Here is a 27,712-nt window from a genome sequence, read left to right as displayed (position 1 = left end):
TCTCGCGACGCCCTTGACGCCAGAACAAAACTTCCTCGTTTTGGCAAATTGTCAGAGGCATGAGAGGCTCGCAAGCAATGGTTCCATTCCCACCAGCACAACGTGCCGGCCGCAGTCACACAATTTCACGGGCGACGCGTCAGCTACGAAACGCAAGTGTTGCTTCTAACAATACACGACAGCGTCAGATCTTCATCATGCACGAGGCAAGGAGCGAGACGTCGTTGCGCCGGCCACAGTTTTGGTATGCAAAGCAACCCATGGTTTACGCGGCGCTGATCATCCTGTGTTTATTTCATGAATGTGCCACGGATGATTCGGCACCAGTGGCAAGCACCACTAACGGCCAAGTGGCTGGGACGCGCGTTGAAGTCGGAGGCAAGAAGGTGGACGCTTTCCTTGGAATACCTTACGCCGAGCCACCGCTAGGTAAGCTACGATTCCAGAAACCACAACCTATTCAGCAGTGGAAAGGAGTCTATCAGGCGACCCACAAGCCAACGCCATGCCGGCAGCTTGTTTTGCCTGTGTTCGCTGGTGTAACACTGAACTACTCCAGCGCTTCCGAAGACTGCTTATACCTGAACGTGTGGAGGCCGTCGTCCGCTTGCCAAGCACCAGACTCGTGCGATCAAAATCTGCCGGTCGTGGTGTTCATTGACGGCAACGTGTTTCAGTGGAGCGACTCTGCTTTATTTGCGAACGACCCGGCAAATTTCGTGGCACTAACAGGCGTTGTGTTCGTGACATTCAATTACCGGGTGGGTATATTTGGTTTCCTTTCGCTCGAAGAGTCTCAGCTGCCTGGAAACATGGGGCTTTGGGACCAGAATCTTGTTCTCAGGTGGGTGCAAGAAAACATCAAAAACTTCGGAGGCGATCCGAAGCAAGTCACACTGAGTGGCCAGAGCGCTGGTGCAGCTTCGGTAGGACTTCACGCCATTTCACCACACAGCAAAGGTTTGTTCAAAAGAATCGTTATGCAGAGTGGAAGTCCCCTTTCTTTGGTGATAGGACTGTTCTTTAGAGGGGCGGGTAAGTTTACGACCATCACTGGAGCTCTTGGGTGTTACAATTTGGACAAGACGCTGGACGAGCAAAAGGATGAGATTATAAATTGTCTGCGGAAAATAAAAGCAATCGACATCATTGAAACCGTCCAACGTGTCGACTTTATAAAACAAATGTTCTCGCCAATCGACAGCGACGAGTTTTTGCCGAAGAGAGTCTTATCTGTGGACACCTTCAAGAGCCTCGGCGTCCCAGAAGTTCTTTTGGGGACAGTTAAGAACGAAGGAACGGTATTTCTCAGTCAACTCAAGCTCGCTTTCCCGCGCTTCAAGGACTTGCTTGATTCTGAATACCGACTCGTGGCCATACTGGTCATGGTCCAGATGCTTGACATACCGGTGTGGCAAAGCCGCAGGATAGCAACCGCATATTTCGGTGGTCCGGAGGACAAGCGCAAAACGCCCGAAGAAGTCGAGGCCATCTTCGGAGAAATGTTTGGTGACGTCACATTCTACTGCCCGACGCAGCTCGTCGCCGACATCTTAGCTCAGGAGAAAGGCACCAGCGTTTACCGATACGTCTTCGTGCATCGTCCATCGTACAGCCTCTGGCCTGAGTCGTTCGGCATTGCGCACAGTGACGACCTCCCCTACACCCTAGGCTCTCTTGTGTTCGTTAATGACACGAGCCGCTACACGGAGTCGCTGGGATCCAGAGGCATGGAGATGCTCTCGGCTGCGCGCTACACGGATGACGAGAAGAGCTTCATGGAGGAAATTTCAACTGCCTGGGGGACGTTCTACAGAGACGGGTAAGCCCGCATTCGTTTCTGAAGCACGAAGGGCCGGATACAGGCTTCTATAATGCCGCGTATACAGATATGGGCTTTTCTTCTTTTTGCGCTTCATTCACGAATTTGGTTACTCTGATTGGAATGTAACTTGAGATACTTTAAGTGGATATTTATTAATTTATCTAAGTATTTTATGTATTTATTTATTATGTATCGGTTATTATAATGTGCTCAATTTTGGCTCCATTTCAGTCATTTTAACTCAGCGGGAATGCCAAAGGAGCGATCCTTTCTAGAACGCCTCGATAGCAGCTAGATAGTTGGCAATCGCTATCGGAGTTCTAAAAGAGTGCGCAGTGACATTCTATTTCCCTCCACACACTCGAACTAAACGCTGTCTTGCAACTTTACATGCAGTGCCAGATTCGCACAGTACATTTCTTCATCCAGATTTTTGCTCGTACAGGAATCCTTTTTTTTTTTTTTAAGGCGAAAGCCTTTCTAGGCTCACGGAGCAAAATCCCGTGCACGAGAGTTGTGCGCGAGATCTGTCATATTCCGCGAGATTCCGCGAGATGCGTTGTTTTTGTATAGCGTTCCTGCCCTCTGCAGTCCCACGCTGGAAAGTCCGCCAAAGAACGCCGCATAACAGGAGCGATGGTGTACCGTCCAAACTCACACTTACTGCGCCTTGCCTTTCCAGTTAACCAATTATAGTTATATTTACCAAAGGAAAGGCGCAGTAATTGTGAGTTTGAACGGTATGCCATTGCTCCTGTTGTGCGGCGTTTTTTGGCTGACTGCATGGGATTGCAGATGGCAGAAACGCTATACAAGGACAACGCATGTTGTTGTTGTTGTGGCTGTAGGAAGAAGGAAAAGAAAATGCACGGGCCTGCTACTGGCTCTGCAGCTGAGCCACCTCTGCTGTCTCGTGCAGACAGAAGAGAGAACAGAGAAGAAAGAAAGGAAGAGGGAAAGAAAGACGCGCGCCGCAACAACAGCCGTCGTCCACCACCGAAGCGGTGGCGGGTGCAATGACGGCCTACAACGGATAAAAATTCGGTGGCAGGCAGGCTAGCCCCCGCCGCAAGCGGCGGTGACCTACCTGTCCCAGCCCCATCAGGGGAGTACCCTCGCGTGATTGAATCGCGTGGAATCTCGCGGAATATGACAGATCTCGCACACAACTCTCGCGCATGGGATTTCGTTCCGTGAGCCTAGAAACGTTTTCGCCTTAAAAAAAAAAAAAAATGTAGCAACCCCGGCGGGGTGGTGCAGTGGTACGACGCCGGACTACTGTGCCGGAATACCCGGGTTCGATCCCGACCGCGGTGACTGCGTTTCGATAGAAGCAAGCGAAGAGGTGTCCGTGTGCTGTGCGATGTCAGCTCACGTTAAAGATCTCCAGGTGGTCGAAACTACTGCTTAGCCCTCCACTACGGCTCCTATTTCTCTCTATACACTTTCACTCCTACCTTCCTCCCTTCCCTTACGGCACGGTTTAGGTGTCCACAAAAATAAGTGTGGCAGATACTGCGCCTTTCCCTTCCTTTGAACCAATAATTAGAAGGCTTAGGTTCGAACCCAAATGGTGCCAAAATCACCTTATAAATTACTCCTAATTTCTGAAATAGTTCAACTGCCGGAACCTTTTCGCCAATTTTGACTTTATTTGGACCCTTCCCCAATCCGTTATATAGATTGTTTGTTACTGTGGGGTGGTTGAAATTGCCGCCCGAGGTCGTGGCTAGAACTTCATAGCGGTGTCGGCCAATCGGGATTTTTCCGCACTAATATGGCCGACACTGGATGCCAATCAGGATGGCACTTTTTCAACCAAGCGAGCCGCACACGTTTTTTGCAATACAGGTGTTATTCAACGTTTTCACATTTGTCTAAACCATTTTAACGCAGCACAAGAAAACAGGCTGGCCTCAGTTCCGAGCAGCTCGGGGCTCCATAAAAATGCTCTGATGTGTACGTACATCTATGAAAATTGTGAGTTACTAACCATACTGCAAAAACTTGTTCCGCGCTCTAGCGCCAGCCACCAGGGTGGCAGCGAACGCCGACGCGCGCCGGCGAAGTGCACTGCGTATAAGGGCCGCCTCGTATAATATTATGCGAAATCAAAAGGATCTGTGCAAATTCTTGAATTCCCAATGCTACCTGGCAGATAACAATCTGCCCGTCTCATTTTCAAGAATGTGCATTTCATGCGCATCACAAAAAAGTCAGCAAATATTTATTTTCTTTTTCTTTAGGAAGAGCGCGCGTTTACGTAAACCCATGTTTTCGAGAAGGCGCGCAAGTCTGTTCTCGTTCATCGGACATTCCACGGAATAACAACGAAGCTAATTTTGTAATGAAATTAAACTAAAACAAACGTAAAAAAACATCTTATCTCAATAACCTTGAGAAGGAATTTGCAGGTAGTCTGCTGTGCATCCGCCTGAAAGACTCGCAAATGCATAGATCTCTCGACTTTTTTCTGTCCTTCGGACGGCACTCATGTTTCTACCAGTTATTTTTTGACGAGATTTCCTTTTCATATCGGCCGATCTCTGCTACGTGTTCAGTGAAGGATTAGTTACATAAGCAGCGCACTTAAGCAGCGCGCATACAGCGTTATTCAAAACAACGTCCGCACCTGCTTCAAGCATCCACAGTTGCACGGCCCTTCAACACATACGTTCTTAATTGCTCTTATCCTGCGTTACGATCTACTTATACTGGTTTGGCCTCACCGTCGCTGAGAACGAAGTCAACGACCACGGAGCTGGCTTTGTGGCATTGTATATAAATACTTCTGTTATTGGCTGCCGCCACTGCCAAAGGTGCTGAAAGGATGCCAGAAACCCACGCAACACGCAGCGAGTCCCACATGCCTTCTGACCTTGGCTTAGACTGAGTTACAGTATAGAAGCAATAGCTTGTTATTTATTCATGTTATTATTTCTGCTCACAGCGGACAGCCTTATAAAAGGCGAAGAAGAAATAAATAAAAATTTAGAGAGTTCGAAGGCATGGCTATTGGTAGTGTGATTAGTGTTCGAACGTGGGATTTTGATCCCGAAGTTACATTTCGAACACGAGGATCGGCATTCTGGGACGTTCCTGATTAATTTAGATCACGTTTTTTCATGTGCTCTTGCACCGCACAGCAGATTACCTGCATTGAAATGCATCTGAACCAGTCGGCATTTTATCCCCCAACATAGGGACCTGCGACCAGTCCCAAAATTTCCTTATCCACCACCACAGGTAACTAGTATCGCCAAGCGCATGCTGTCGTCGATGAGTGAGTTCGGAGTGACGTATTGATTGGCATACGATTTCGGACGAAATTTCAGGCGAGAATAAGTGGCCGGCCGAGGCCACGTATATTGATGTTGGAATAAAATCAAATATTCGTAATAATAAATATGCAGAACTATTTCAGTAAAAGACTACGTATATTGCTATGTCTGTCCAGGAACACTATCTTTTATCCCATATTAATATTAACGAACTATTGGCCGCTGGGTACTGGGCTCGTTACAGGGTTATACGGATTTATTGGTGGCAGGTCAAGTTTTCATCAGTACGGAGATGTAAGTAAGCTTAGAGATCTTCGGCTGATGTTGGCTAGCACGTGTTTAATGTTGACAGTTAGATAATTGTTATCGTCAAAAATAGGAACTCAAATAACTGAACAAAGCAACGACGCAATGCTTGAAAAAAATTACAAGCGTTCAACGCTGCCGAACAAAATATTGAGCGAAAGCATTAGCTGTGGGTGACCGAGAGTTCTTCTCTTTTTCTTCTTCCACAACCCACATATAAAGCCACGCTTTAACCAACCCATATGAACCTGCCTTAGTCACCTATAGGGGTAACGTGAATGCCAGGGTCCTAGCAGGCTGATTCTGACATAACCGTCCCATGTGAAACGAGAGACCCAAGTTGGCAGCTCCTGCCAGCCCGTGTGTCGTGTGGGGTGTGGCATCACAGCATTACGTGGATAAGACGTAAGTGCGGCCGGGTGATGCGAAGTGCGAGTAGTATTGAATAAAACAAAAAACAAAGTCTTGGAGAGAACAGCTGCACAGGCCCTTTTTAAGATCGGCGTACTCTTACGAAATTTTTAGTGTGGACAAATACTGTACTATGTGTTGCTACAGACAGGTGCGATGACCTTTTACTCGCTTTGTCTGCTATCTCTTTAGAAACATCCTGCTGTGTTATGGATGCGGCCGGTCTGCAGCTAATTGTACGTAATTATTTAGTATGAAGTGTGAGTCACAGTTCTGTTAACAATGCGAGTTTTTAAGTTAACAAAGTGACAACAGTCGCAACTTCTTAAATACGAAACACTGAACAAAAGAATTTTCTGCTAATGTAGGACACGGCAATAGTCGAGTTGCAATTAGTTATTAGTTAATGGTTAATTAGATAATAGTCGAGAAATTTGAGCTGTAAAACGAGCGTGAATTATGCTTTCCTATCTCAAATAATAACTTACACTACATACAAGCTGTGGTCTTTGTGAAAGGTTTATGCTTGACAGCGGACTTATAACATACTTCCCGCGTGTAGTCTGCAAATGGCATTCTGGCGCAAGCAGATCCGCGTGGAAACACTATCAGCCTTTACGCTCAAGTACTGAATTGCGCGGCGACACATCATCGCAAAATCCTTTCCCAAAGCATAACAGCCCTTTTCGTTTCCTTTCCACTACTGAACCACTAAGAGGCTCCCTGTAGCCAGCCTTCTTCAGTCGCATGGATTTCACAAGCTAATTGCAGTCTAATCAGATGTCGGGCGCACCGGAATAAACAAAAAGCAAAACGAAGTATTAATGTGTGCCGCGACTGTACTCGGCCGCGAGCAAAGTATAATAGATCATGCGGCATATCAGCTGCCCACCATCGCGGAACATGCACTTCGCCGCTGCACCTCCAGCGACTATTCTAGAAATCCGTGTTGGTGGGCATGACGAAATACACCAAGACTCGTTGCTCAAGCGCTGCGCGCTTTTTCCCTGCAGGAAACCGAAGGTTCCTTTGACGGGTGGCAAATGGCCCAAGTACACGCTAAACGAATCCTGGGTGATCTACCTAGAGCCGAACAACTACACCACTATTGTCGAACCGAAGAGGAAAATCTGCGAAGTGTGGAAACCAGTGCTACTCAGGGAGTAAGTATACGCCACGCGGAAAGTATAGTAGGCGCAAACCTGTGTTCCTTGTGTTTGACGGCTCACCAAGGTTCTAATTGCTGGTGCGTTTTAGTTATATCCTTCGAAGCATAACAAAGGTCTACCCTGCAGTACTAGCAAAAGTGAAAAAATATATATATATATATATATATATATATATATATATATATATATATATATATATATATATATATATATATATATATATATATATATATTCGTACAGCATTTCACGAAGAGACAATAACCCCATTTACCACTGGGGGCCGCTTGGTAAGAGACATGATTGCCTAATTTCAAGGCTTAGGTTTTATTTTTTATTTAGGCCGTCACTTCTCAATATCGGAGATGACAAGTAACTTTAAAAGAGCATCAAAAGACACTAAATCAAGAAATGAAACAGGTGTTTTAAAAACGTCTGCAGATTAGAATGCGGTAAATTTCAAGATCTAGAACTATCAATGCGCAGTACACTCTACTTACTTCTGTGAGATATGACCTCTTCTTTTTACTCGGCTTCGCCTTTGTGCAGGCCTTACATGAGTCAGGCCCTGATTCATTATGAATATATTAAAAAGCAATCAAGCTTAGATGCAGTTTCAGTTCATAATCATCAACTGCTTTTGAGAAATTGAAACAACGTTGCAACAAGAGAGAAATTGCCAGCATTTACACAAGTGAAGCCATGAGGCAGTGCAGAAGGTCTGCTTTCCAGATCTTTCGCAGTTTAAAACAAATCGTCCTGATGCCGGTTTTTAACCCTGGTCACTACCTATACGATACAGTTGCTCTGCCAACTGAGCTAACCAGAAATGCTATAGAAGTTGATAGAATGAAATTTAATTGACCAAAGACTCTAAGCTGGAACAGCTTTAGTCTAGGATTGAAACCCCTCGCTCTATGATCCTCATCGATTTTACCCTCGTTACTCTCAAAAGGTGTCACCTCACCAGCGCCCTCCCAGCGGTGATCATCTTCCTTGTCTTTCATAACGTTTGAAATCACGGTTTCCTCGAAGCTCTGAAACTATGCTGGCCGGCTCCGAAGTACAAAAATTCAACATTGAAGCGAGGGCCTGCGGCGTAGATGCCTTCCTACTGGCTCTGTCGGTGTCATTTCATAGTATCCTTCCGTTATCCACTCCCCGTGGGAGCTCCGAAGATTAACGTTTAATTTGTGGCTTGCGCTCACGTCGAGCGGCTGCAGAATGTTCGTCCTGCCTATAGGGATTACGTGCACTACAACTGAGAAGCAGCTCATTGGGCATTTGGGTCGCGACATGCCGGCCTTGCACGAGGGCTGACCTTGCTCAAGTTAATATGATATTAGCGAAGTGCTCGCGGCACGTGTGACCGCCTGTCTACCTTGAGTAAACTTGTGCGAGGGCCGCCGCACCCAACTTAGCGTAGCCACAGTGATGGCCAACGTTTCGTACGCTTTGTTTCGGACTTGAAGTGCCCTATTGCAGACGGTCGCAGTAAATTGATTTAGTGTGTTAGCACTAAAACTTCTATTCTCAGATTTCGTCGATGCTTGATCTAGAAGTAAAATAATTATGATGGACATTTAAGAGCGGCATTTAAGAGTATGACGCGATAGCGTTGGCTACTACCCGAAATATGCAGCCCCGCTTTAACAAAGTCGTATGAACATGCCTGCATAGCTCAGGTGTATAGCGTGCCTGACTCCAAGAGCCCGGTATTTTTCTGTTTCAACTTCCCACCTCAAATCAGCAATTCCAGTTGGCAGCTGCTTCTGATACCATGTGGTCTGGTTAAGTTCACAAACCATCGAAGCATCAAACATCGACCATGTCAGCTGCCAGATATCTACTGCCAGCGTGGTTTTTCCATGGTATCCGCTCACATCACCGACGCCTAAATCGGATTTTCTGCGTGACGATCCCCTTTTGACGCTATCGGCTTAATAAAACACGCGTGGTGTTTCCGATTCCGCGACGACGCGATGAGGTCAGCTTTGCTAGTCGCTGCATTAGACTAATGCGTTATCAAAAGAAGGGAACATCCCTGACGTGCAAATGCAAGTCTTTCACGCTGTAATTTACATGTCGTCATCTTCAACAACTTCCATCTGTGCGCAATAGATCCGGAACTCGCCACTAATCTAATTGATTTCTTAAGTTGCTTCAAGATTTTACAGTGTGCTGCAACTAAATTCCCCAAAAATTGATTCCGCCAATGTTTGTCTGAAGCCTTCTTGACCTTGAAAATTGAGCCTCGAACAGAAGCTAAAACTTAGGCGAAAACCGAACTGCTACGCACCTAATTTATTTTGGCTTAACGACGCTGAATCGTCCGTCATTTTGTATTAGACATACCGATTATATCCTGATAATGTTCAGGTAATTCAAAATGCGCTCAAAATTGGAGCTGCATCACGATTAATTGCAATAAACCATGCATTTCAGCAATAGCCTCTTTATATATAAACAGCTGCTAGTACTCCGCAGTTTGTTTCTAAAAGTGCACTGTCCCTTCCTATTGATTCCTCAACACAACGATGTATCAAAATGCGAAACATGCAGCATGATATTTGCTTACGACACGCGTCTAAAATAATACCGCCCTTTTACTTCAGTCACGTGTGATTGCTCACTCGCAGTCCTCTCTCCTGCGTAGAATCGAGAAAATGGTCGGCTCGTGAAATCCTTTTCTGAAGCCCCGGTATTCCCATGAAAGAAAATAAAAATTTAGAAACAGTGCGTGCTACAGCCCTTCCTTTAGGAGTGCGCTCAATGATTTGTGGTACAGACATCTGTGCCTAGGAAAGCATGCAATAACATCTTGACATACATCTTTAAGTCCTTATAAGGACGTACATGTATGTGTTCTTATAAGGACAGATGTGCCTTCTCAGGTACGCTGTTTTACATGGAGACTGTGAATAACACATTTAGCCTTGCTCTGAGATATCTGCGTTGAAATAAATGTTTTAGTTTTTTCTCGTGGCACGTTTCATAAAGACTTAAGCAGTGAAGTTCTGTTCGAGGAATTTTTATTTCTTGGGAACATTTAGGACCAAAATATGATGAAAAAAGAATCTCAGTGGACTTTCTGGTAATTTTAAGAATTAAAATTTTCTTGCTTTGCCTGAATTGCAGAGTTTTCCAATATATTTCAATAAAAATGGACAGAAATGAAAATTTCCGTTCTAATTTAAGAGAATTTCAGGTAATAGCATGGTACATACCCGGAGTTAAGTTTTATTTTTGTCGTGTAGAAACGAGGAACCGGCATAGCTTATTGTGAAATCATAATGCCCTTCGTTGTGATTTAAAAGCTGTTCTAATTAGGACATCTTTCCCCTCAACATTTCAGGTTCAAGCTGTGCTGATCATAATCACAGTCTCACACGCTCGTGAAGACCCCGATCTTATTGGCTCGCGCACACATAAAATTTTGTAGCTTATCTCAACCGTAGTGAATACCCCCAGCGATTTTTTTTTTTTTTTTAGTAAACCATTCAGAATCAGTGATTTTGTGGGCAATGACTTTTACCGAGAACATACGCACTCGCTTTTTTGACTGAGCTAACGGGATCAATTTCTTCGAAATGCGGTGAACGGCTCCTACAAGGTAAAGTTGCGCGTTTAAAGCAACTCTGATTATAGAGCTACCGCGGGAAAGCCAAACAGGTTCATCCGTCCAATGGTCAGCTACAACCTATACTTCGCATGGATGCACCAAATGAACCTACCAGCCTTGGTATCCATGATCTTCTGCATTACGGGTTTCTTTGGTCTGTCCAACCTACAAATTTCCGCACGAAGATGCCGAGCAAAAGTCGCCTGAGCTCTGGGTAACATGCATTTGCGTCATTCTAGCCACCGCACTTATATATCTTGTGCATGTCATAGGCAACACTCTAATAGCTAACCTCGTGTTCCTAGCAAAAGGAAGGAACAGGAAAGGAGTAATGCGGGGTTCTAACTCTTGAACGGTGACGTCCAAGTAAATACGAGGATACCTTCTGCGAAGACTCAAACATCACATCAGACTGACCACGCCCACTGCAGGGCAAAGATATTTGATATATCCCTCCAGACAACCTTGTCCTGGGCCAGCTTCGACTATGTAATAAATTCCGCGACGGAACGAATAAGTTCATGCAGCAGGTTTTCTCCTTTCGGAGACTGGGGTAGCGCTTACATTCTTCACCGGGTTAACGCACTCGAGGAACCTTGCCCGCATAATTGGTAAATAAAAATACCTACTTTCCTCTCCACTTTCCTCTCTGTCTGTAACGGGTTGCTTTGGTGATTTCATTCATTCAAACTTTTCTAGATAGATGCTTTTAAATGCCATCTATTTAGTTTTCTAAGTACAACGGGCACGGACAAAAAGACATCTTGCATTCGACATATTTCTGAAGTAAGAAGACGCCCGCCGGAGTGGCGCTGTGGTTAGGGCGCTCGACTACTGTGCGCAAGGATGCAGGATCGAATCCCGGCCGCGGCGGCCCCCTTCCGACGTAGGCGAAAAGCTAGCCTCCCGTGTGCTGTGCGATGTCAGGTGGTCTAAATTTCCCAGAGTCCTCCACTATGGCGTTTTTCACAGTCTGAGTCGCTTTGGGACGTTAAACCCTATAAACCAAACCAAGTAAGACGATGGCGAATTGGTAGCGTGCTTTCTAAGCTAGTTTTGTAATCCTTCGGGTGTCTCACCATCAACTTTTCAATGAAATGTGAAGAACGCATGACATTTGAGAAGCAGAGCGCAAGATTCTCGACGGTTAGTGAAAACCATAATGATACAGTGCCGAGAATGAATTTATTGACAGCTATAATAAAACAAGAACTTCAGAAATACTCATGTGGGTTTACAAATTTCAGCTGAGGAATATAATCAGAACTAATGCAGGTGCATTTTACTTTAGGGGCACGTCTTCGTAAAGGAAACACACGCTTAGTAGCTGGCTCTTTTGTAGCGTGGAAATCCTTATTATGTGCATCTTCGCTAACGCTCATGTGTTTGTTAAATATCAGCTCTTCCTATCGCAGCGTCAGGTACCGGACTTTCAAATACACATTAACATTAGCGTCAGCTAAAAATATATGGCAGCAATAAAATGTTTTTCGTTCTTGACAAAACGAAACCACATCAGCGACAGTACATGCCCTTTACCATTTTTTTTGTTCTTAAAAACGAAGCTGTGCTTTACTTTTCTTTTTTAGACGGTCCAAAATTTTATTGTAAAGGGCACCCGACTTCATATTTTTTTAACTTCGGGGGTGCATTGTGGACTGCAACCGACACCAGGTTGGACGCGGATGCCCTTTAGCATATTTGTGTTCTTAAAAACGAAGCTGTGTTTATTTTTGTCAGTCAGTCCTTAATTTTAAAATAAAGGGCACCTCACTTTCTAATAATTTTAGCCTTAGGGCTGTATTGTGGACCTCGACAGACACCAGGTTGGACGCCTTTCAGGCGAAAAAAAATATTCACGTAATTCTCAAACTATAGTTGAAGCAGTTTGCCTCTTACCCACAGTCTATCGTAGCCGCCCCAGAGCTAAAATAAATCTAAAGACAGCTAACTTTGTCTTAAAATTTTGGACCTTCTACAAAAAATTGCTGATGGTTTAAACTTGGCTAACCGGGGAGGGAGGCGAAAGCTTTATATACATGGCTACAATCATTGCCAAGCTTCGATGACACATTGTGCGTTTCTTCTAACTTGAAGCGCGTTTTTTATAGCTCTTCGGCACGTCACCTTTCCAGGGCTTTATTCCGACGTGCCTTCTCACGTTCCAACACGCCACTGTAGTCGGAAGTTCGCGCAGTGTTCTTACCTAGGCAGGAGCCCGGGATCTCCTATTTATATATGTATCGCCCCTCTAGCGCCCTCTACTTTCACGTCAAACTGCCATCACATCAAGTGACCTTGACCTTGACAATGACCACATGCCACTTGATGGCCTCAGTGACTGCCCCAGTCACATGGCAACCACTAGGTCACGTGATTTTGAAATCACCTCAACTTGACCTTGACAGTGGTTACGGGCCACTTGGTGGCCTACGTGACTACGCCCCAGTCACATGGCGACCACAGAGTCACGTGACCTTGACTTTGATTTTGACGTCACCTTAAGTGACCTTGACCTTCACCTTGACAGTGGTCACGGTCCACTTGGCAGCCTACGTGACTATGCCGCAAAGTCACATGGCGACCACCAGGTCACGTGAGCTTGACCTTGACGTCACTTCAGATTACCTTCGCCTTGACAGTGGTCACGGGCTACTTGATGGCCTACGTGATTATGCCCCAGTGACATGGTGACCACCAGGCTTGACACAGAAGCTTGACCATCTAAATCTCCCTCAAGGTGAAAACCATGCATACCTGACGGCTCAAACTACCTGCAGTATTGAAGCTTTCGCTTCAATAAACAAAACAAAGAGAACACCCGGTATGCCACTTACAAAGAGCTTAAATTCCTCAGTCTAATGACGTGCTTTGGGATGTACCGTTTTGAAACATTTAATACGCGGGGCATTACTTTGCAGTGAATACTGGCTGAATGTTTAAAACGTTTCTAGGCTCTAAAATATCACTGCCTTAAGACCCAGATAGCTACATTCAGCGCCCAGACTGTGCATGCAAAATGCTATCGTGGTGCTAAAATAAGTAGATCAAATGTGAATTAAGGCTATGTTAGGCCCAAATAAAAATATGTTAAAAAATTATTATGAAGTCATAAAAGGGTTCAATGAAAGAGGATGGTATTAGTGGTGAAAAATGTATTTTTTTTTTCATTATTTTTGCTGGATGGGTGCATGAAGCAGCGAAGCAGGACTGGGGCGAAACATCATAGGCTGACCTGCTTGCCCAAGCCTAACTGCAGTTAAAGCCTCTGAAAAGCAGCAGCATGTGGCGTAACAGCTTTTTAAAACGTTCTAAATCATTTCTAGCTCTGATTTTTGTATGTGAGAGTAACGATCGTGATTGCTCAAACAGTGAAAATAACAAGACCTAACTTCTAAATGAAAACTGTAGTTTCTTTACGTGCATGGGCGAACAGTTACTTTCAGAGCTCGTAACCTGGCATGCATCCTATTATAGTTTTTAACCGTTTTCTATAAGCGGACTAAAAGCGAAAGACGGCCACTGTCTTGGTTTCATTTAAATTCGTCTCGTGCAGATCCTTAAATTTGATAATTTCCAGAAACACATATATAATACTAATTTTATGACGTTTGGGCCACCTTAAATGAAAATATAGAAGGGGCGCACAGGATAAATATAAATAAGGGGAACTGTCAGACACAGAGACAGAAACAGACGACTGTCATCTTTTCTTATAAAAATGACGGCTTTTTACGCACCAGTATTTTATATTATCCAAATCAAATAAAAGTTTGTTTCCAATCTAACAATACAGATGGAGAAACCGTAGCAAAAGAAAAAAGAATGACAGCCACGGGAATTCTGTAAGACCTGTGCGAGAGATCTGAAAGTATAGTGGATATCTCTGCGCGTACTCAGGTGTGCGCAATACGATAAATGCGTCATCAGAGAAAACATTCGAATGAAAAACTAAATGTGTGAGTGGAGTTGCCATCATGAGGAGGGAGTATATCTATTTGCTATCGTTGTCAAGGAAAAAATAGCAGTGTCGGTCGGGTTCTACGATAGCATAAGTAATAAGTGGCTCAAATAATCTGGATCGTCTTTTGAATAAAAATACTCATGCGTCATGCTTATCAACTGGGTCGGTCGAATGAGACAACGCGCTCGTGTTCTCAAGCAAATATCAAAATTTCTTACATCGGGATTTGAAACAATGGGCAATTGGCCTGTTTTGGGCAGGTACTTTAAGTTGCCTTAAAGTGCGACTAGAAGGCCTCAGATTAACTGAAAGCCCAAGAGCAGACCACAATCCTTTGTCCAGCAAACAGATTTCTCTTCTCGAAAAGCCCCGCGCGGCAATGCAGTGATTAAAGGGCTCGACTTTTGGTTCGGTGATGGGAGATCTAACTCCGGCAGCGGCGACAGCTTTTCGATGGAGGCGCAAAGAAACTCTTCCGTGTGGTGTGCGATGTCAGAGTACATCAAAGAACCCCAGGTGGTCGACAATTCCGGATTCCTTCACTACGGCGTCTCTCATAGTTGAGTCGCTTTGGGACGTTAAACCCCATAACCGAAACCAAACCATTTTTTTTTTCTGAAAAATTTTGCACAGAGAAGCGTCGGCCGCATGTCGCATGTTCACGCTCTTTTCCTTTAAGCAGCTTTATGGAAGTGAGGCTAAAACACTTTGATCGGCAAGCGCCTCCTACAGAGAATATGTTCATTGCAATGTTTGTAGGTAAACTGCACGTGCCTGGCGTAAAAACGACGTGTTAGATAGCTAACCATTAGGAGTTGAATGGTTAACCTCGGACGGTGCACAACCAATGCTTCACTGAAAAACGTCAGATAGACGCGCAGCTTTACCTAGATAGGCCTTAAGGCTACTTCGGTCATTCTTCATCATAATGGGAACGTCACAACGCAAACAGAGCCACCGAAGATGCATCAGCTCTTTTTGACAGGTAATATTAAGACTGTTAAAGCTCTACTTTTCTCCCGCAGGTCCAAGCCAGAAGAATTCTCTTTCTTGCCGGACGAAAAGCCAAGCAAGGAAGTAAATGACAAGGACAATGAGGTCGACAACACAGGCCAGACGACAGCTAGCCCGTCTACTTTCCTATGTTCGGCCCTTATCCTGTTCATTTCATTCGCGGGCTTGACGCTTTGCTGATTGTTTACTAGCTTCCATGCGGCAGTAAGCGCATTCACGAGCGACTTTTCAGCAACGTAATTACGGTTTGTTGTGCAAGCTTACCGCATTCCTGGCAATGAACAAGTAGGAAAGCATGTAAGATGCCCGCTCAACCCTGCGGAGCTATACCCACAGAAATAAATCATTGCTGCAATTGAGAAATGATCCTCTTGTGGAAAAGGAAGTCAAAGGTACCACGAAAACCTCAAGGCTAAAGAATACCGTTTTCAACGGCTAGGAGGAAGAACATTTTCTGACTCGTAATCAGAAAATGTTCTTCCTCCTAGCCGTTGAAAACGGCATTCTTTAGCCTTGGGGTCTTCGTGGTACCTTCGACTTCCTTGGTACTCTTGGTAGACAAGTTAGTGAAGCTTTATCTTCTTCTTCACGGATTTTGAGCTGCCTAAGGATTGCTTAGTTTGCACAAATTGAAAAACAAGAAGTCATATTACCGACTGATGTTGCGCTGAAGCTTTATTTTATTTTGCTGCATAGCTCCCGCCACAGTGACAGTACAGCGGAGTATATCTCTCTTTTGAACATTTTTTCTACTCAGTTTAGATTAGCATAGCTGGCAACATAGGTCATCTGCAGTGCCATACCAGAGAAAGCAAGCAGCCACTGAACAACGTACTGAAGGCACTGGCTATGCGAATAAATAGCATGGTTTCTGTCTTATTTTTTTTTCTCGTGAAATCTACCAATCTACTTAGGATTTCCTAAAATTTTTGTACAGTGATCCTTTCATGCGGCCGTGTTGTGTTTTTGTGATTTTTGGTTGTCGCTCTTTTTTACAGGGATGCCGTTGGAAACGTTAGATAATGGCGGAATTGGGCCATTCTCACGAATGAAAGTAACAGCATGCAGTACTTGTTGCGCTCTGCAAGTCATGTAGACTGTATTTTGGTAACAATTTGCTATTCAAAACATCACATATAATTGATGTAGATGATCATTCATGTTTGGCTCTAGGGTCAGATCAAGAACGAAACCAAGGGATTCAACATCCAGTCATCAATCCGAGCTCACTAAACTTTTCTGCGAGTAGTGGGGGGTTAGATACTTTAGCATTGTATAGGTAGATGCCTAGCTATAGTATAACTGAGGTATGATGTTTGGTGCAGCTAGGTAAAAGCACTAAGTCGGTTGTACATACCGCTAGAGGTCGGTGATGGGCATGTTAATTATGTTGTGCTTAGTTTTTGGAGGGTCCGCCAAGAGCCAAGGGTCTAGTGTGGAGGTACATGCGGTAATAAGCATGGGAAAGAAGAAATGAACCGAAAAAAAAAGCAACAAGCGAAATGGATAAATTACAGAAACTATCAATACATGTTGAGTCCGAATGAACTGTCCACCCTGCTGGAAAGCGGCTAAATCGCGTTCAAATTTACCAAGATCGGATGATCTCACCTGGTCGTAAAGGTTCGTCTCCGAAAAATGGATCTCACGTTGTATGCGGAGCAGTCGAACACGGAGGGTTGATCGTAGAGTCCGCCCGCCACAGCTATAACTTAGCCATCACAGCTAGGTACAAGCAGTAAATTTTCCCCAGGAACTAATTTATGCAGCAAGAACAAGGTCAAGCGACTGCCTTTGTGCTTTCAGATTGCGTAGTCCCAAGGCGCGCAGGGAGGCATATTATTCGTCTATGGGAGCGGGTAAGCAGTTCCGACATGCCGGTTCATAATGCTTTTGCGAAATGCATTGAGATGGTTCCCGAACAGTACGGAGTAGACGCGGCAAATTATATTCCCGCCAGCGAACTGCTGTGCACTGTTAATGAACTCTGGGGAGCGTAAGGCTCCGCTATATATTCTATAGATCAGGTTGCGCTAGCCAAGGCTCTTCAAATGCGTGTCACAATGCCCAGATCACAGGAACAAGTGCTTCTAACCGCAACGCATTAAACGAAAAGCACAACGTTGCATGTACCGGGGCTATGCTAATTGAGAGTGTAGGTATCGCAGATATACTCGAGTCACCTTGAAACGCCATTTCGGCAACAGGTTTCGCCCATCATTGGAGCCCGGTGGGCTCGTTGTCGCTTTGTGATGGCTATTTTTTCTAATTTTTAGGCCTTACAGCAAGTTGTGCATAAAGACTACCGCCCCACGATTGGCCTCGTCATGTGACGAGCTTATCTGCCTGCTGTGAACGGAAATGGAAGTTATGCTATGTCACGCTCAATCGTGGCGTCTGAAATGTTGTCCTGAATTACTGCATTAATTTCGGGTAAAATTATTTACTTGTCTACTTCGTTGTCATGGTGGACAACAAACGTTGCGTTACGAGCGCTGGTGCTCCAATAACGAGTTTCTGAACTCAGCAATGAAAAATAGTGCCAGTTTTCAATAAAAGATAGAATATTTTGTCGAACATTGATGAGTGTTGGTAAGTTGATTGAATAAATTTCTGCCTATAGGTAAACCAGACTTTGTTATGCGCCACGCGGTTATTTTAGCACTCAAGCCAGTATGCCTTATGGCAAGTTAGCGAAATAAAAACAAAATTATATCGCACTTTGCAGAAAACATCTTCATCTCGCGATGCCCAACAAATATCACCGTCTTCATCGTCGTGCATCGGCATGACAGCAATGTGCTATCGCTGCAGCCAATCGCGCCTCCTGCAAAATTTCAACACTTGTCACGTTGTGCAGTAAACACCGTCGAAACACTCTCGCGCTGTGCATTTGAGAAGGATAAGAGAGCAAATTTATGCTACTGACGGAGGTTCCTGCCCAAAAATAGATTAAAATTATCAAAGAAAAAAAACGCTACATCTCGAATCGAATGGGGTTTGAATTGAATAACGTGCATATTGTGGAAGATGGCCAGGTCGAGACAGCAAGGTCGAGACGGCAAGGCAAGGGATGCCGTGTCTGGCGTTTATTCCGATGGACAAAACGCAAGCGCGTGCCGGAGCCGGCGCCGCGGGACGATGATGATGGTATGTACAAGAGGAAGAAGATGATCATGGTATGTACAAATTAAAGAAGATCCGTGGAGGGCTCAAACAATCTGCCCGGGGGGTCGGAAGCGGCCAGCCTGGCCGCTCCTAACTAACCGATGTACCGCGGCGCAAAAACGGCTTCAAGCGAGATACATGAACAATTTCAGTTCCACGGTGGCGTCGGTCGGCTGGGGGATCAACAGGGGTGACTTGGATGACACAATATGTTTTGTGGCCATAAAGAACGAAATGAAACGAGAACGTTCTTTTTCCAAAAGGAACGATAATGTTCTGTTTCCATTCAACTAAACCATTACAGCAGAACAAAACAGCAACTTTAATTTTTTCTCCCAGACAGAAGGCGCTATGCTACAATAAGAGCCAAAGAGAAGAAGTCGGTGGTGCTTCGTGCGGCGCTACTTTCAATCAACTTGGAGTGGAGAGACAGAAAAAAAAGAACAAAGACTGCATTGTTCATATACAGGTTGTCCGTAGTAAATTGAGCGAAAGTTTTGAAAATTAAATGCATTCGGGACAAGAATGAAAGCAGATGTATTTATGTTGCAATTGGCCGAGAGTTACTCAGGCTATTTTTTTTCTTCAGCCATTGACCTATTAACATTGTTATTTTATTTGTCCTTTCAAGTATTCGCTACAGACTGAAATAGTGATGCGCAGAGTCGTAGGGCATCTTCACAGACCTCTACATGATATATCTCGCGTAGTCACTTTTCTGGCGGCCGAAAGGAAGCGCCCCAAAATTTAATTAATATCATGTGATGCGACGCTTGCGCTTCGGCATTGTGCTGCTCTTACCTACGCAATGGATAAACAGCATCGGCTACAGCGTGATTCTGGACACGGAAAACCGAGAAGGCTTTGCGCTTTTCGGCTTTGATGGCATGGCGAAGCAAATGGATGCTGCTGTCAGGGCGTTTCTGCTTAGAAACAAAATCAAAACGTTTTTTTTTGTCTCCTTTGCTTTTGTATTCTTGAACACTTCATCGCTTCCGCGACGCTCGGCCACCAACGCGTAATGCGACAAGAAGCGGAGACCGAAACACCTACAGCAGTCAGAATGCCTTGTCGCTTTCCTACCATTTTCAGGCTTCTCATTTCATCCGTCACGCGTTTGATAGCCGGTATATGAAGACGCGTGAGAGCCCAGTTACGTTTTTTCTTCTTTTTCATTTTGTGGAGTACCTTCGGAACCCGAGAAAGACCATGCACATAAGTACCCTACTTGGGATACGCAAAGCATACATATATAATCAGCTAGTTAAAGAGAAAATAATATATAGCCTGATAAACTGCAGACCCCTGCCATATTATCCATCCGGTCCCGCTCACGTTCATAGTGTCTTTTATATTTAAAACCTTGGCTCAAGTTACATGAGACAATCTCTACATTCCGCATATCGAAAGGTATAACTATCAAGCAGCAGCATCCAACAGATGCTCGCATATTGTTTTCACTAAGTCTAATCAGTACGGAATTTCTGTTTTCTGTGATAATCATATTCGTGCCGCCCCGCCGGGGTGGCGCAGTAGTTACGGCGCTCGACTACTGTTCCCGAGGATGCGGGATCGATTCCCGGCATCGGCGGCCGCTTTTTGATGTAGGCGAAAAGCAAGGCGCCCGTGTGCTGTGCGATGTCAGTGCACGTTAAAAAACCCCAGGTGGCCAAAATTTCCGGACTCCTCCACTAAGGAATCTCTCATACCTGAGTTACTTTGGGACGTTAAACCCCACAGACCAAACCAAACCATATTTGTGCCTATACCCACTCTAGTGCATTGTAGATGCTGCGAACGAGTGAAAATGGCGATGAATACAGCAAATTAAAAGAAGACCTCCGTAATATCCATTGAAGTTTTATTATTGCATGATGGTCTGTGCCAGGGAGGCTGCATGTATTTCAATGCAGAGGGAGTGAATTTAAAAGCTCAACTGGATACGATTCGGGATGTAAGTGTAAAGATGCTGCGAACGAGTGAAAATGGCGATGAATACAGCAAAGGAAAAGAAGACCTCCGTAACATCCATTGAAGTTTTATTATTGCATGGTGGTCTGCGCCAGGGAGGCTGCATGTATTTCAATGCAGAGGGAGTGAATTTAAAAGCTCAACTGGATACGATTCGGAATGTAAGTGTAAAGATGCTGCGAACGAGTGAAAATGGCGATGAATACAGCAAATGAAAAGAAGACCTCCGTAATATCCATTGAAGTTTTATTATTGCATGGTGGTCTGCGCCAGGGAGGCTGCATGTATTTCAATGCAGAGGGAGTGAATTTAAAAGCTCAACTGGATACGATTCGGAATGTAAGTGTAAAGATGCTGCGAATCGTAACAGGGTGTCAATAATCCGGAGGCCGTCACAACACCGCCTCTAATAAAAAAAGGTGCAGGCTCGGAAATTCAATCCTCATCTACCACACGAATTCTATGTGGCTCGAAGCAAAGTTTCGCAAGCAAGACGGATGCACTCAAAACAAGTATTTTTTCTTGAGAACGCGCGTCTATAAGAACGTCGGATAAGCGGCATCCCTGCTGAAGATTTAATGCTTCGTTTCAAATCCGGGACAAAAAAAAAAGGAAAATGAAAAACAGGAAGGGGCCATGGGGCGTCATTTACGTACCTGCGTACATAAATATATCTGAATGCCTCAATTCGCACCATGCCTTCCGACGGCAGCGCTAGCAGTTTCGAGGCGCTCCTGAAACTGCTACCATGAGGAAGTTTTCTTTGTTTTTTCTTTCCATCTGTTGGAGCACGTGGGCAATGCTAAAAGTGTGTACCCATAAAAGCAGGCTCTCATTGGCCGGCCCTCGTCCGAGAAGAAATAAATGGTACCGAAAAAGCTGCACAAGACAAACACAACTTGTTTTCGACGGAAGCCAACTTGCGGGGCTCTGGCCTGTTATTGCGTGTTGTCTGCACGGATGCAATTACCAGGATACTATTTCTGCACAAAATATCATGAAGACCAAGGCATGAAGACCAAGGAGCCAAAATCTGAGTCAAGGCATATTAATTTTTCTTTTCACAAATGATTGTAGCCCTAGGTTACAATAATTTGTGAAAGAAAAAAGAGAAAAAATACAGGTCAGTAGTCAACTTCTCTGATTATCGTAGAGTGCCAAGCCAATACCTTCGCTCAAGTGCCCACCATTTTCCTATTTCGGTGAAACCTCCACAATCATCTGCGTTGGCAACAGAATATTTTTGCCGTAGTGTGCGGATGCCCTATCGAACACAGGTATTACAGTCGGAACATGCAGTGGTCATGCGCACCTCCTGCAGAGTGAGCGCAGTACACAAAGTAACAGTACACAGAAAGTATGGTCTAAAAAAAAATTCATCTGGTGATTTTTATGGGATGTGGAAAATTGGGTGCACACTTTGCCTTGTCCGGAACCAAATTCTATTCCTCAATAGTACGCGGAAAAAAAAAAAACGAAAACTTAAACACATTGATACCATTTTCCTATGAACTAATCTTTTTTTGGAAGTAGCATGAGATGGACCGAACATAAAACGCAATGATTTTGCTGCGAGAAACGAAGGCGATGAAGGTTTCAAGGGTAAAATGGAAGGTCGTGTTAAGAAATGCATTTTTACCTTCCTGAACAAGAAATGGGATTTTATTTTGACGCAGCTAGCAAGCGTCTCCTATTATGCAGGCAACATATCTTTTTTTCTCTGAGAATTATTTTACTATGTACACTAAGATCGCAAGCTCTTATGAGCGGAATGAAAACGCATGGAACCAACCAGCGACATCATCCTACAAGGCCCGAGGGTCGTCGTTCTGTGCCACCCTTGTACAGAGAGATGCAAGCTTACTCATGGATGTTCCAATAAATAATTAGTAGTTACCGGGACAATGTTTGGAAATCAGTTATTTTCCAATCCCTTCCAATTATCTGTGATAAGAGTTTCGAACCTGCAGAGCGAACTGAAAGGCGTCAACGAAGCGACAAGCCCTCCGACGTGGAATTTGCTGAGAGAACCATTACGCGGACTCCCAAGGATTTCCGACGCGTTGCTAGGACGGCAGCGAAATACATTTGAGTGGGAATTCTACATCGTATTTCTCGTCTGTGTTCATAAGGAATCGCATTTTCCACCCCTAGTACAAGCAGCGGCTAGCACTATGGGTGGCGCCTTGATGACGTCATTGATGTTATCCGTATCTTTTTCATTGTGAGTAGGATGACTTGATGGGCTGTTTTTTTTTTTCTTTTGCTGCATGTAGCAGCGGCGGGAAGCGAACGGAAGATTCGCCACTGCAGGCAGCAGCAAGTACGTAATAGCACCCAGTGCCTGTGGTGACGCGCTATTGAGCTATCAGTGTGCTACCTGTGGCATCAAGATGTGATCTGCGCGTCCCTCACCCTCCTTCATAATGTGTCGTGCGCGCTGTAACCCGTAGTTAACCGTGCGACTTGCCAGCGCCCTTCTGACACGTACGTGTGTAGATTTTACATTTCGCGCGCTACGCCTCAGCCTTGCTATCTGGCCCTGAGGTAGGGCTGTGGAATTTATTAAGGTCCGGAGGTTCAGCGCAATCCTCTTGTAATGCAACTTTCTGCGTAATAAACACTCGTGCTCTTTACTTGTGCTCTTCCTACCTAAGGAGCGAGAGCGCAGTCAATGCTTGTTGAACCTTCAGCTTGCTCTGTCCCTAAGCGCGGTATGTGGGTGAGCCAGGACATGAGTGTATAGCGTAAAAAAAAAAAAGAGAAGGACGCAGAAACATCACACAGAACAGGGGCTAAACTTCCGACTAAAAGAACTGTGCGAAACCTGACACGTGACTAGGCGAAACCTGACACGTGAAGAGTAACAGACACATGCGTCCGAAATATCCGGTGAAAAAGAACAGACGAAAAAAATTCCGACGATTACGTTACTTGCTAATGCTAGGGAGCCTACGCTAATGCGGAATTTGAGCGCCGCTCAGTGGCGAACGGCGGTGGCTACGCGTTTCGGCTCGGGCGGTGCACATATCGAGACACGCCGCCACCTATCCGGCGCTGTGATTGCCGCCACACAGGAGTGACATTGGAGGAGGAGTGAAGAGAGCAATTAAGTTATCGAGAGGTTGTGAGAGTCAGCGCGTGGGCCCATGGGATGGCGAAGAGATGGCAGTGACTGACTGATGCCGGTGACGCGCTAGACCGACTGATGGCGCTGACGGCGCTAGCGAGGCAAGTCAAAGTGGCTCTGCGTTTTGGTTTGGAATGCAAGCACCGTGATCCGCCGATGCCGAGCCGGCGCTTCGGCAACCGGAGAACAGCGTCGCCGAGACGCAGGAAAAGGAGGGAAGGGGGGAGGGGGGGGAGGGGGGGGTACACGCAGCGGCGAACAGTGGTGGCAGAAGCGCGCGCAGCAATCGGAGAACACGCGCGGTCGCTGCCACAGAGGAAAAGGGAGCGGGAGGATGGTACACGCAGCAGCGAACGATGCCGGCAGGAGAGCGCGCACCAATCAGAGAACACGAGGGCGGGAGGCGGGGGGGGGGGGGGGGGTGTACACGCAGCGGCGAACAGTGGCGGCAGGAGCGCGCGCTGCCCCGGCTGCGGAGCTGGTTACGGGGGACAACGGCGACGACGACGCGAAACGCAGGACCAGGCGCCAAAGAGCTGCGCTCTACAAACCGCTCAGTGATTAACGTTCTTTAACAATACCAGCTCACGTTTGGACAGGGAGATACACGGCTTGCAGACAAATGTATTATCCAAAGCAGATATCTATGCTGATTCTATAATCTCACGGGTTAATTGATCTCGGTGTTTAGGCGCAATCGAGCATTTGTCAAAAAATGGTACACCACCATACCCCTTACAGTGCACAGCCAGATTACTGTCAGCAAATGTATTCATGCTGTTTTTGTCTCCGCGAAGCCTTTCATTCAAGCAACACACACATGTCATAAATAACCGTCCCCGACTCGCCCAAGTTTCAATTAACTAGTAACATCACATGGATGAAAGGTAACCCGCCACAGTGGTACATTGGTTAGGGCGCTCAGCTTCTGTGCCCAACGCCGGGGTCAAATCCGGGTCACGGCGGCTGCTTTGTGATGGAGACGAAAAGCAAACCGTCACATGCTGTACGATGTCAGGACACGTAACAAAACCTCAGTGGTCGAAATTTCTGGAGCCCCTGATCAGGACGTCTCTTATAGCCTAAGTACGTACATTTCAGACGTTAAAGCCCACGAACCAAACCCAGCCAATCAAAGGTCACACCACACCTTTTCGCCACGCGGATATAGCCGATAAGGCAAGAACGAACTTTATCGCGACAGATTCGCTTTGTTCCCTTCATGATGGTTAGTGGTGAATCAGATTGTCCGTGAATGTTATTTCGCTCGCACCAATAGAATTCTGAGGCAAAATTGCCTCACTTCTAAAGATTATATCATTCAGTGCGTTGAAGATCGCATTCGGCTTCCCTTTGATGTGCACCTAATTGGAGGTCAGGTACTGTCAAAGTAGAAGAAATTTCTGGCTTAATATTTCATCAATGGTGGAAGAAAGACAACTGGATAGTTTTGCATCAAAGGACGTCAACTGCTAATTTCCTGCATACACAAATTATTTTGTATTTGAGACACATAACGCTGTGAACGAAGCACTTGAAGGATTGTAAGTATTTATTTGTTTTTGTATGTTTTTAGGATCTATATGGCACCACACACTCAGAACAAAATGATATGAAACATGGTGAATTATGCTGCCCCGACTACGTCGAAGGACAAACTGCCAAGCGGATTGTCTTACAGAAAAGATGTTAGTGGCTGGCTTGGGGCGTGAGAGTCTTCGGCAACAACATCAGTCTCAAGCCTTGGTGTAACTATCTTGTGGCCAGTGAAGTAATTGGTGGTAGAGTTATACTATGCTACAAACAGTGACCGGTAACGTGAGCGTCTCAGGAGGCAAGTCTTCTTCGAACATATTCTTGTTACCGGCCTACACAGTTTCATTAGTTTTTGAATTAATCAATGTCATTTGTCCCTGCTTAGTGCTGTGGATGATTTTAGCTTCTTTTTAACTCAATGGTGCAGTGTTGGAATGGGTACGCATACTTCTGGCTGCACGTGAGGAGGTTTTCTGAATTTTGCCTCTTGTGTAAGTGGTCACAGCTTGTCATTGAAACGAGAATATTGTCAAGTGGCCAGAAAATACTCCTATTTAGTATGTAATAGTGCGCCTGGCATGCTACCTACAATAACATATTTTCCTGGCATAAGTGACCATCTGTTTTTAAAACGTGTCTTCAAAAGGTCATAAATGACGGCTCTACAAATAAGCCTGAAGTTATTCATGAATGAAACAGCAATAAATGTAGGCTATAATAGAAAATTAGGCTGATTTTGAGATATTTTTCAATAATAATTATTTATGCTCTGAGCACTTAGGAAGACTGGAACAAACTTCTTAACTAATAACGCGAAAATATTTTAATATGCAATAATCCCGAACCTAAAAGCTCCATAGTGTAACAGAAATTTCTCAACGCTGTCCAGCCTTTAAAAATGATATAATCATTCAGATGAGTAGGTCCATACAAAAAACGTTGCTTGCCACACAACGCAGCCGCCGAAGGTTACATTATCTTTCATCGGCTTCTAAATTGGGCTTTCAAAAATTCACTTTAACCTCAGTGCTCCTTGATAAGCAAAAAGGTTTGAGAGCGTCTGTTTGGAAGACGGCTTGACATTTTTGATGGCGGATTCAAACTCCTAACTGTGTTTCTGAACGCCAACATTCGAGACTAACGACTGCAATGTTTGGAAAAAGTCTTTCCAGTGTTGGTTTTTTCAACTTTTCTATGCACCTACCCTGACCAATATAACTGTATCACCTTTCGCAGTGTGCCCCCATAGTGGTGCTGTGGTTAGGGCACTCTACTGCGCCAAGGATGCAATTGAACGCCGGCCGCGGCGGCTACTTTTTGATGAAGGCGAAAAGCAAGGCGCTCATGTGCTGTGCGATGTCAGTGAATGCTATCGAACCCCAGGTGGTCGAAATTACTGGACTCCTCCAGTACAGTGTCTCTCATAGCCAGAGAGGCTTTTGGAACCAAACCAAGCCTCTCGCAGTAAGGTCAAGGCATATTGCATTTCATTTACTCCCTGCAAAAACAATCATCTTCCGAATTTTTTGTACTAGGGAGACTCCTTCATACCATGCGCTATCACATTTTCTCCGATTTTCCGTAGTAAAATGTTTCAGCAAGACTCAGCCACAGCAAACCTCCGACGAGACTGGAAAATCGAGAAGAAGGGAACGTTTTTTAAATCTGATAAGCCGTCAGCAAACATGCGCCCCTTCACGCGCATTTATGTTTCTAAGGTTTTCGAGCACCACTTGTTTTAACCTTTGGAGGTCATTTTAATTAGATTATTTTTTTTATTTCTTCGCTGCACTGGTTATAAAAACGGCGTTCGTGCTACGTCCTACTTTCTTCTTTTTCGCATATTTCTGCCCTACTTGATAACGATTGCTGTATTGATTGTATGCTACACTTTTCAAGAACATTTGATAAAAATGCGTGCCACAAGCTACCATTGCTTAAAGTATGTAAAACAACTGAGTCTCACGACCCCTCGACAAAGTGAACTGGATGTCTCTTTGTTGACCGTCAACTGTTTATATAAGCTAAATATTGCTGCTCTTCCATCTGTTTGGGGGCTCTGTTGTTCCCATGAAACAATCATTTTGGCTAATTCTGTGTTTTATGTTTGCCACGTATCTTCCAGTGATTATGTACTGTTAGGAGATTGAAAATTACAGAAATTCTCTAACCTTAGTCAGACTTGGAGTTTCCAATTGGCGCGACAGCTTTCTAATAAAACTAAATCTTGCTAGATTTAAGTCACCGCGAACGGAAACAAAAATATTTTTCTTTGTTACAGTTTAAATAGTTTAGCCTTCTGTATGTTGTTGAGAAT

At 44.9% G+C, this 27,712-nt stretch overlaps 2 protein-coding genes across 3 annotated transcripts in view; one reads left to right on the top strand and one right to left on the bottom strand.

Annotated features, from left to right (window-relative positions):
* LOC146185226 (acetylcholinesterase-like) overlaps window positions 1–27,712 on the bottom strand; it is a 332,565-nt gene that overhangs the window by 288,187 nt on the left and 16,666 nt on the right. The window lies entirely within an intron of this gene.
* Window positions 198–15,795, top strand: LOC146185227 (acetylcholinesterase-1-like). The gene is made up of 3 exons (XM_084605795.1): window positions 198–1,822; window positions 6,837–6,986; window positions 15,602–15,795. The coding sequence occupies exons 1-3, from the start codon at window positions 198–200 to the stop codon at window positions 15,768–15,770; spliced, it is 1,944 nt and encodes a 647-aa protein (XP_084461921.1). The 3' UTR covers window positions 15,771–15,795.

Source organism: Amblyomma maculatum, chromosome 6, assembly GCF_055883805.1.
Source record: "Amblyomma maculatum isolate TAMU_Amacu chromosome 6, ASM5588380v1, whole genome shotgun sequence".
In the NCBI taxonomy this organism is placed as follows: Eukaryota; Metazoa; Arthropoda; class Arachnida; order Ixodida; family Ixodidae; genus Amblyomma; species Amblyomma maculatum.
Note: the sequence above shows the minus strand (reverse complement) of the source record. Positions and strands in the feature narration are given on the sequence as shown.

Excerpts from the sequence above, each read along its gene's own strand:
- LOC146185227 (XM_084605795.1), top strand. The coding sequence starts at position 198 with ATGCACGAGGCAAGGAGCGAGACGTCGTTGCGCCGGCCACAGTTTTGG. Across the intron at positions 1,823-6,836 it reads GGGACGTTCTACAGAGACGG|GAAACCGAAGGTTCCTTTGA; the intron begins GTAAGCCCGCAT and ends TTTTCCCTGCAG. Across the intron at positions 6,987-15,601 it reads AAACCAGTGCTACTCAGGGA|GTCCAAGCCAGAAGAATTCT; the intron begins GTAAGTATACGC and ends TTTCTCCCGCAG.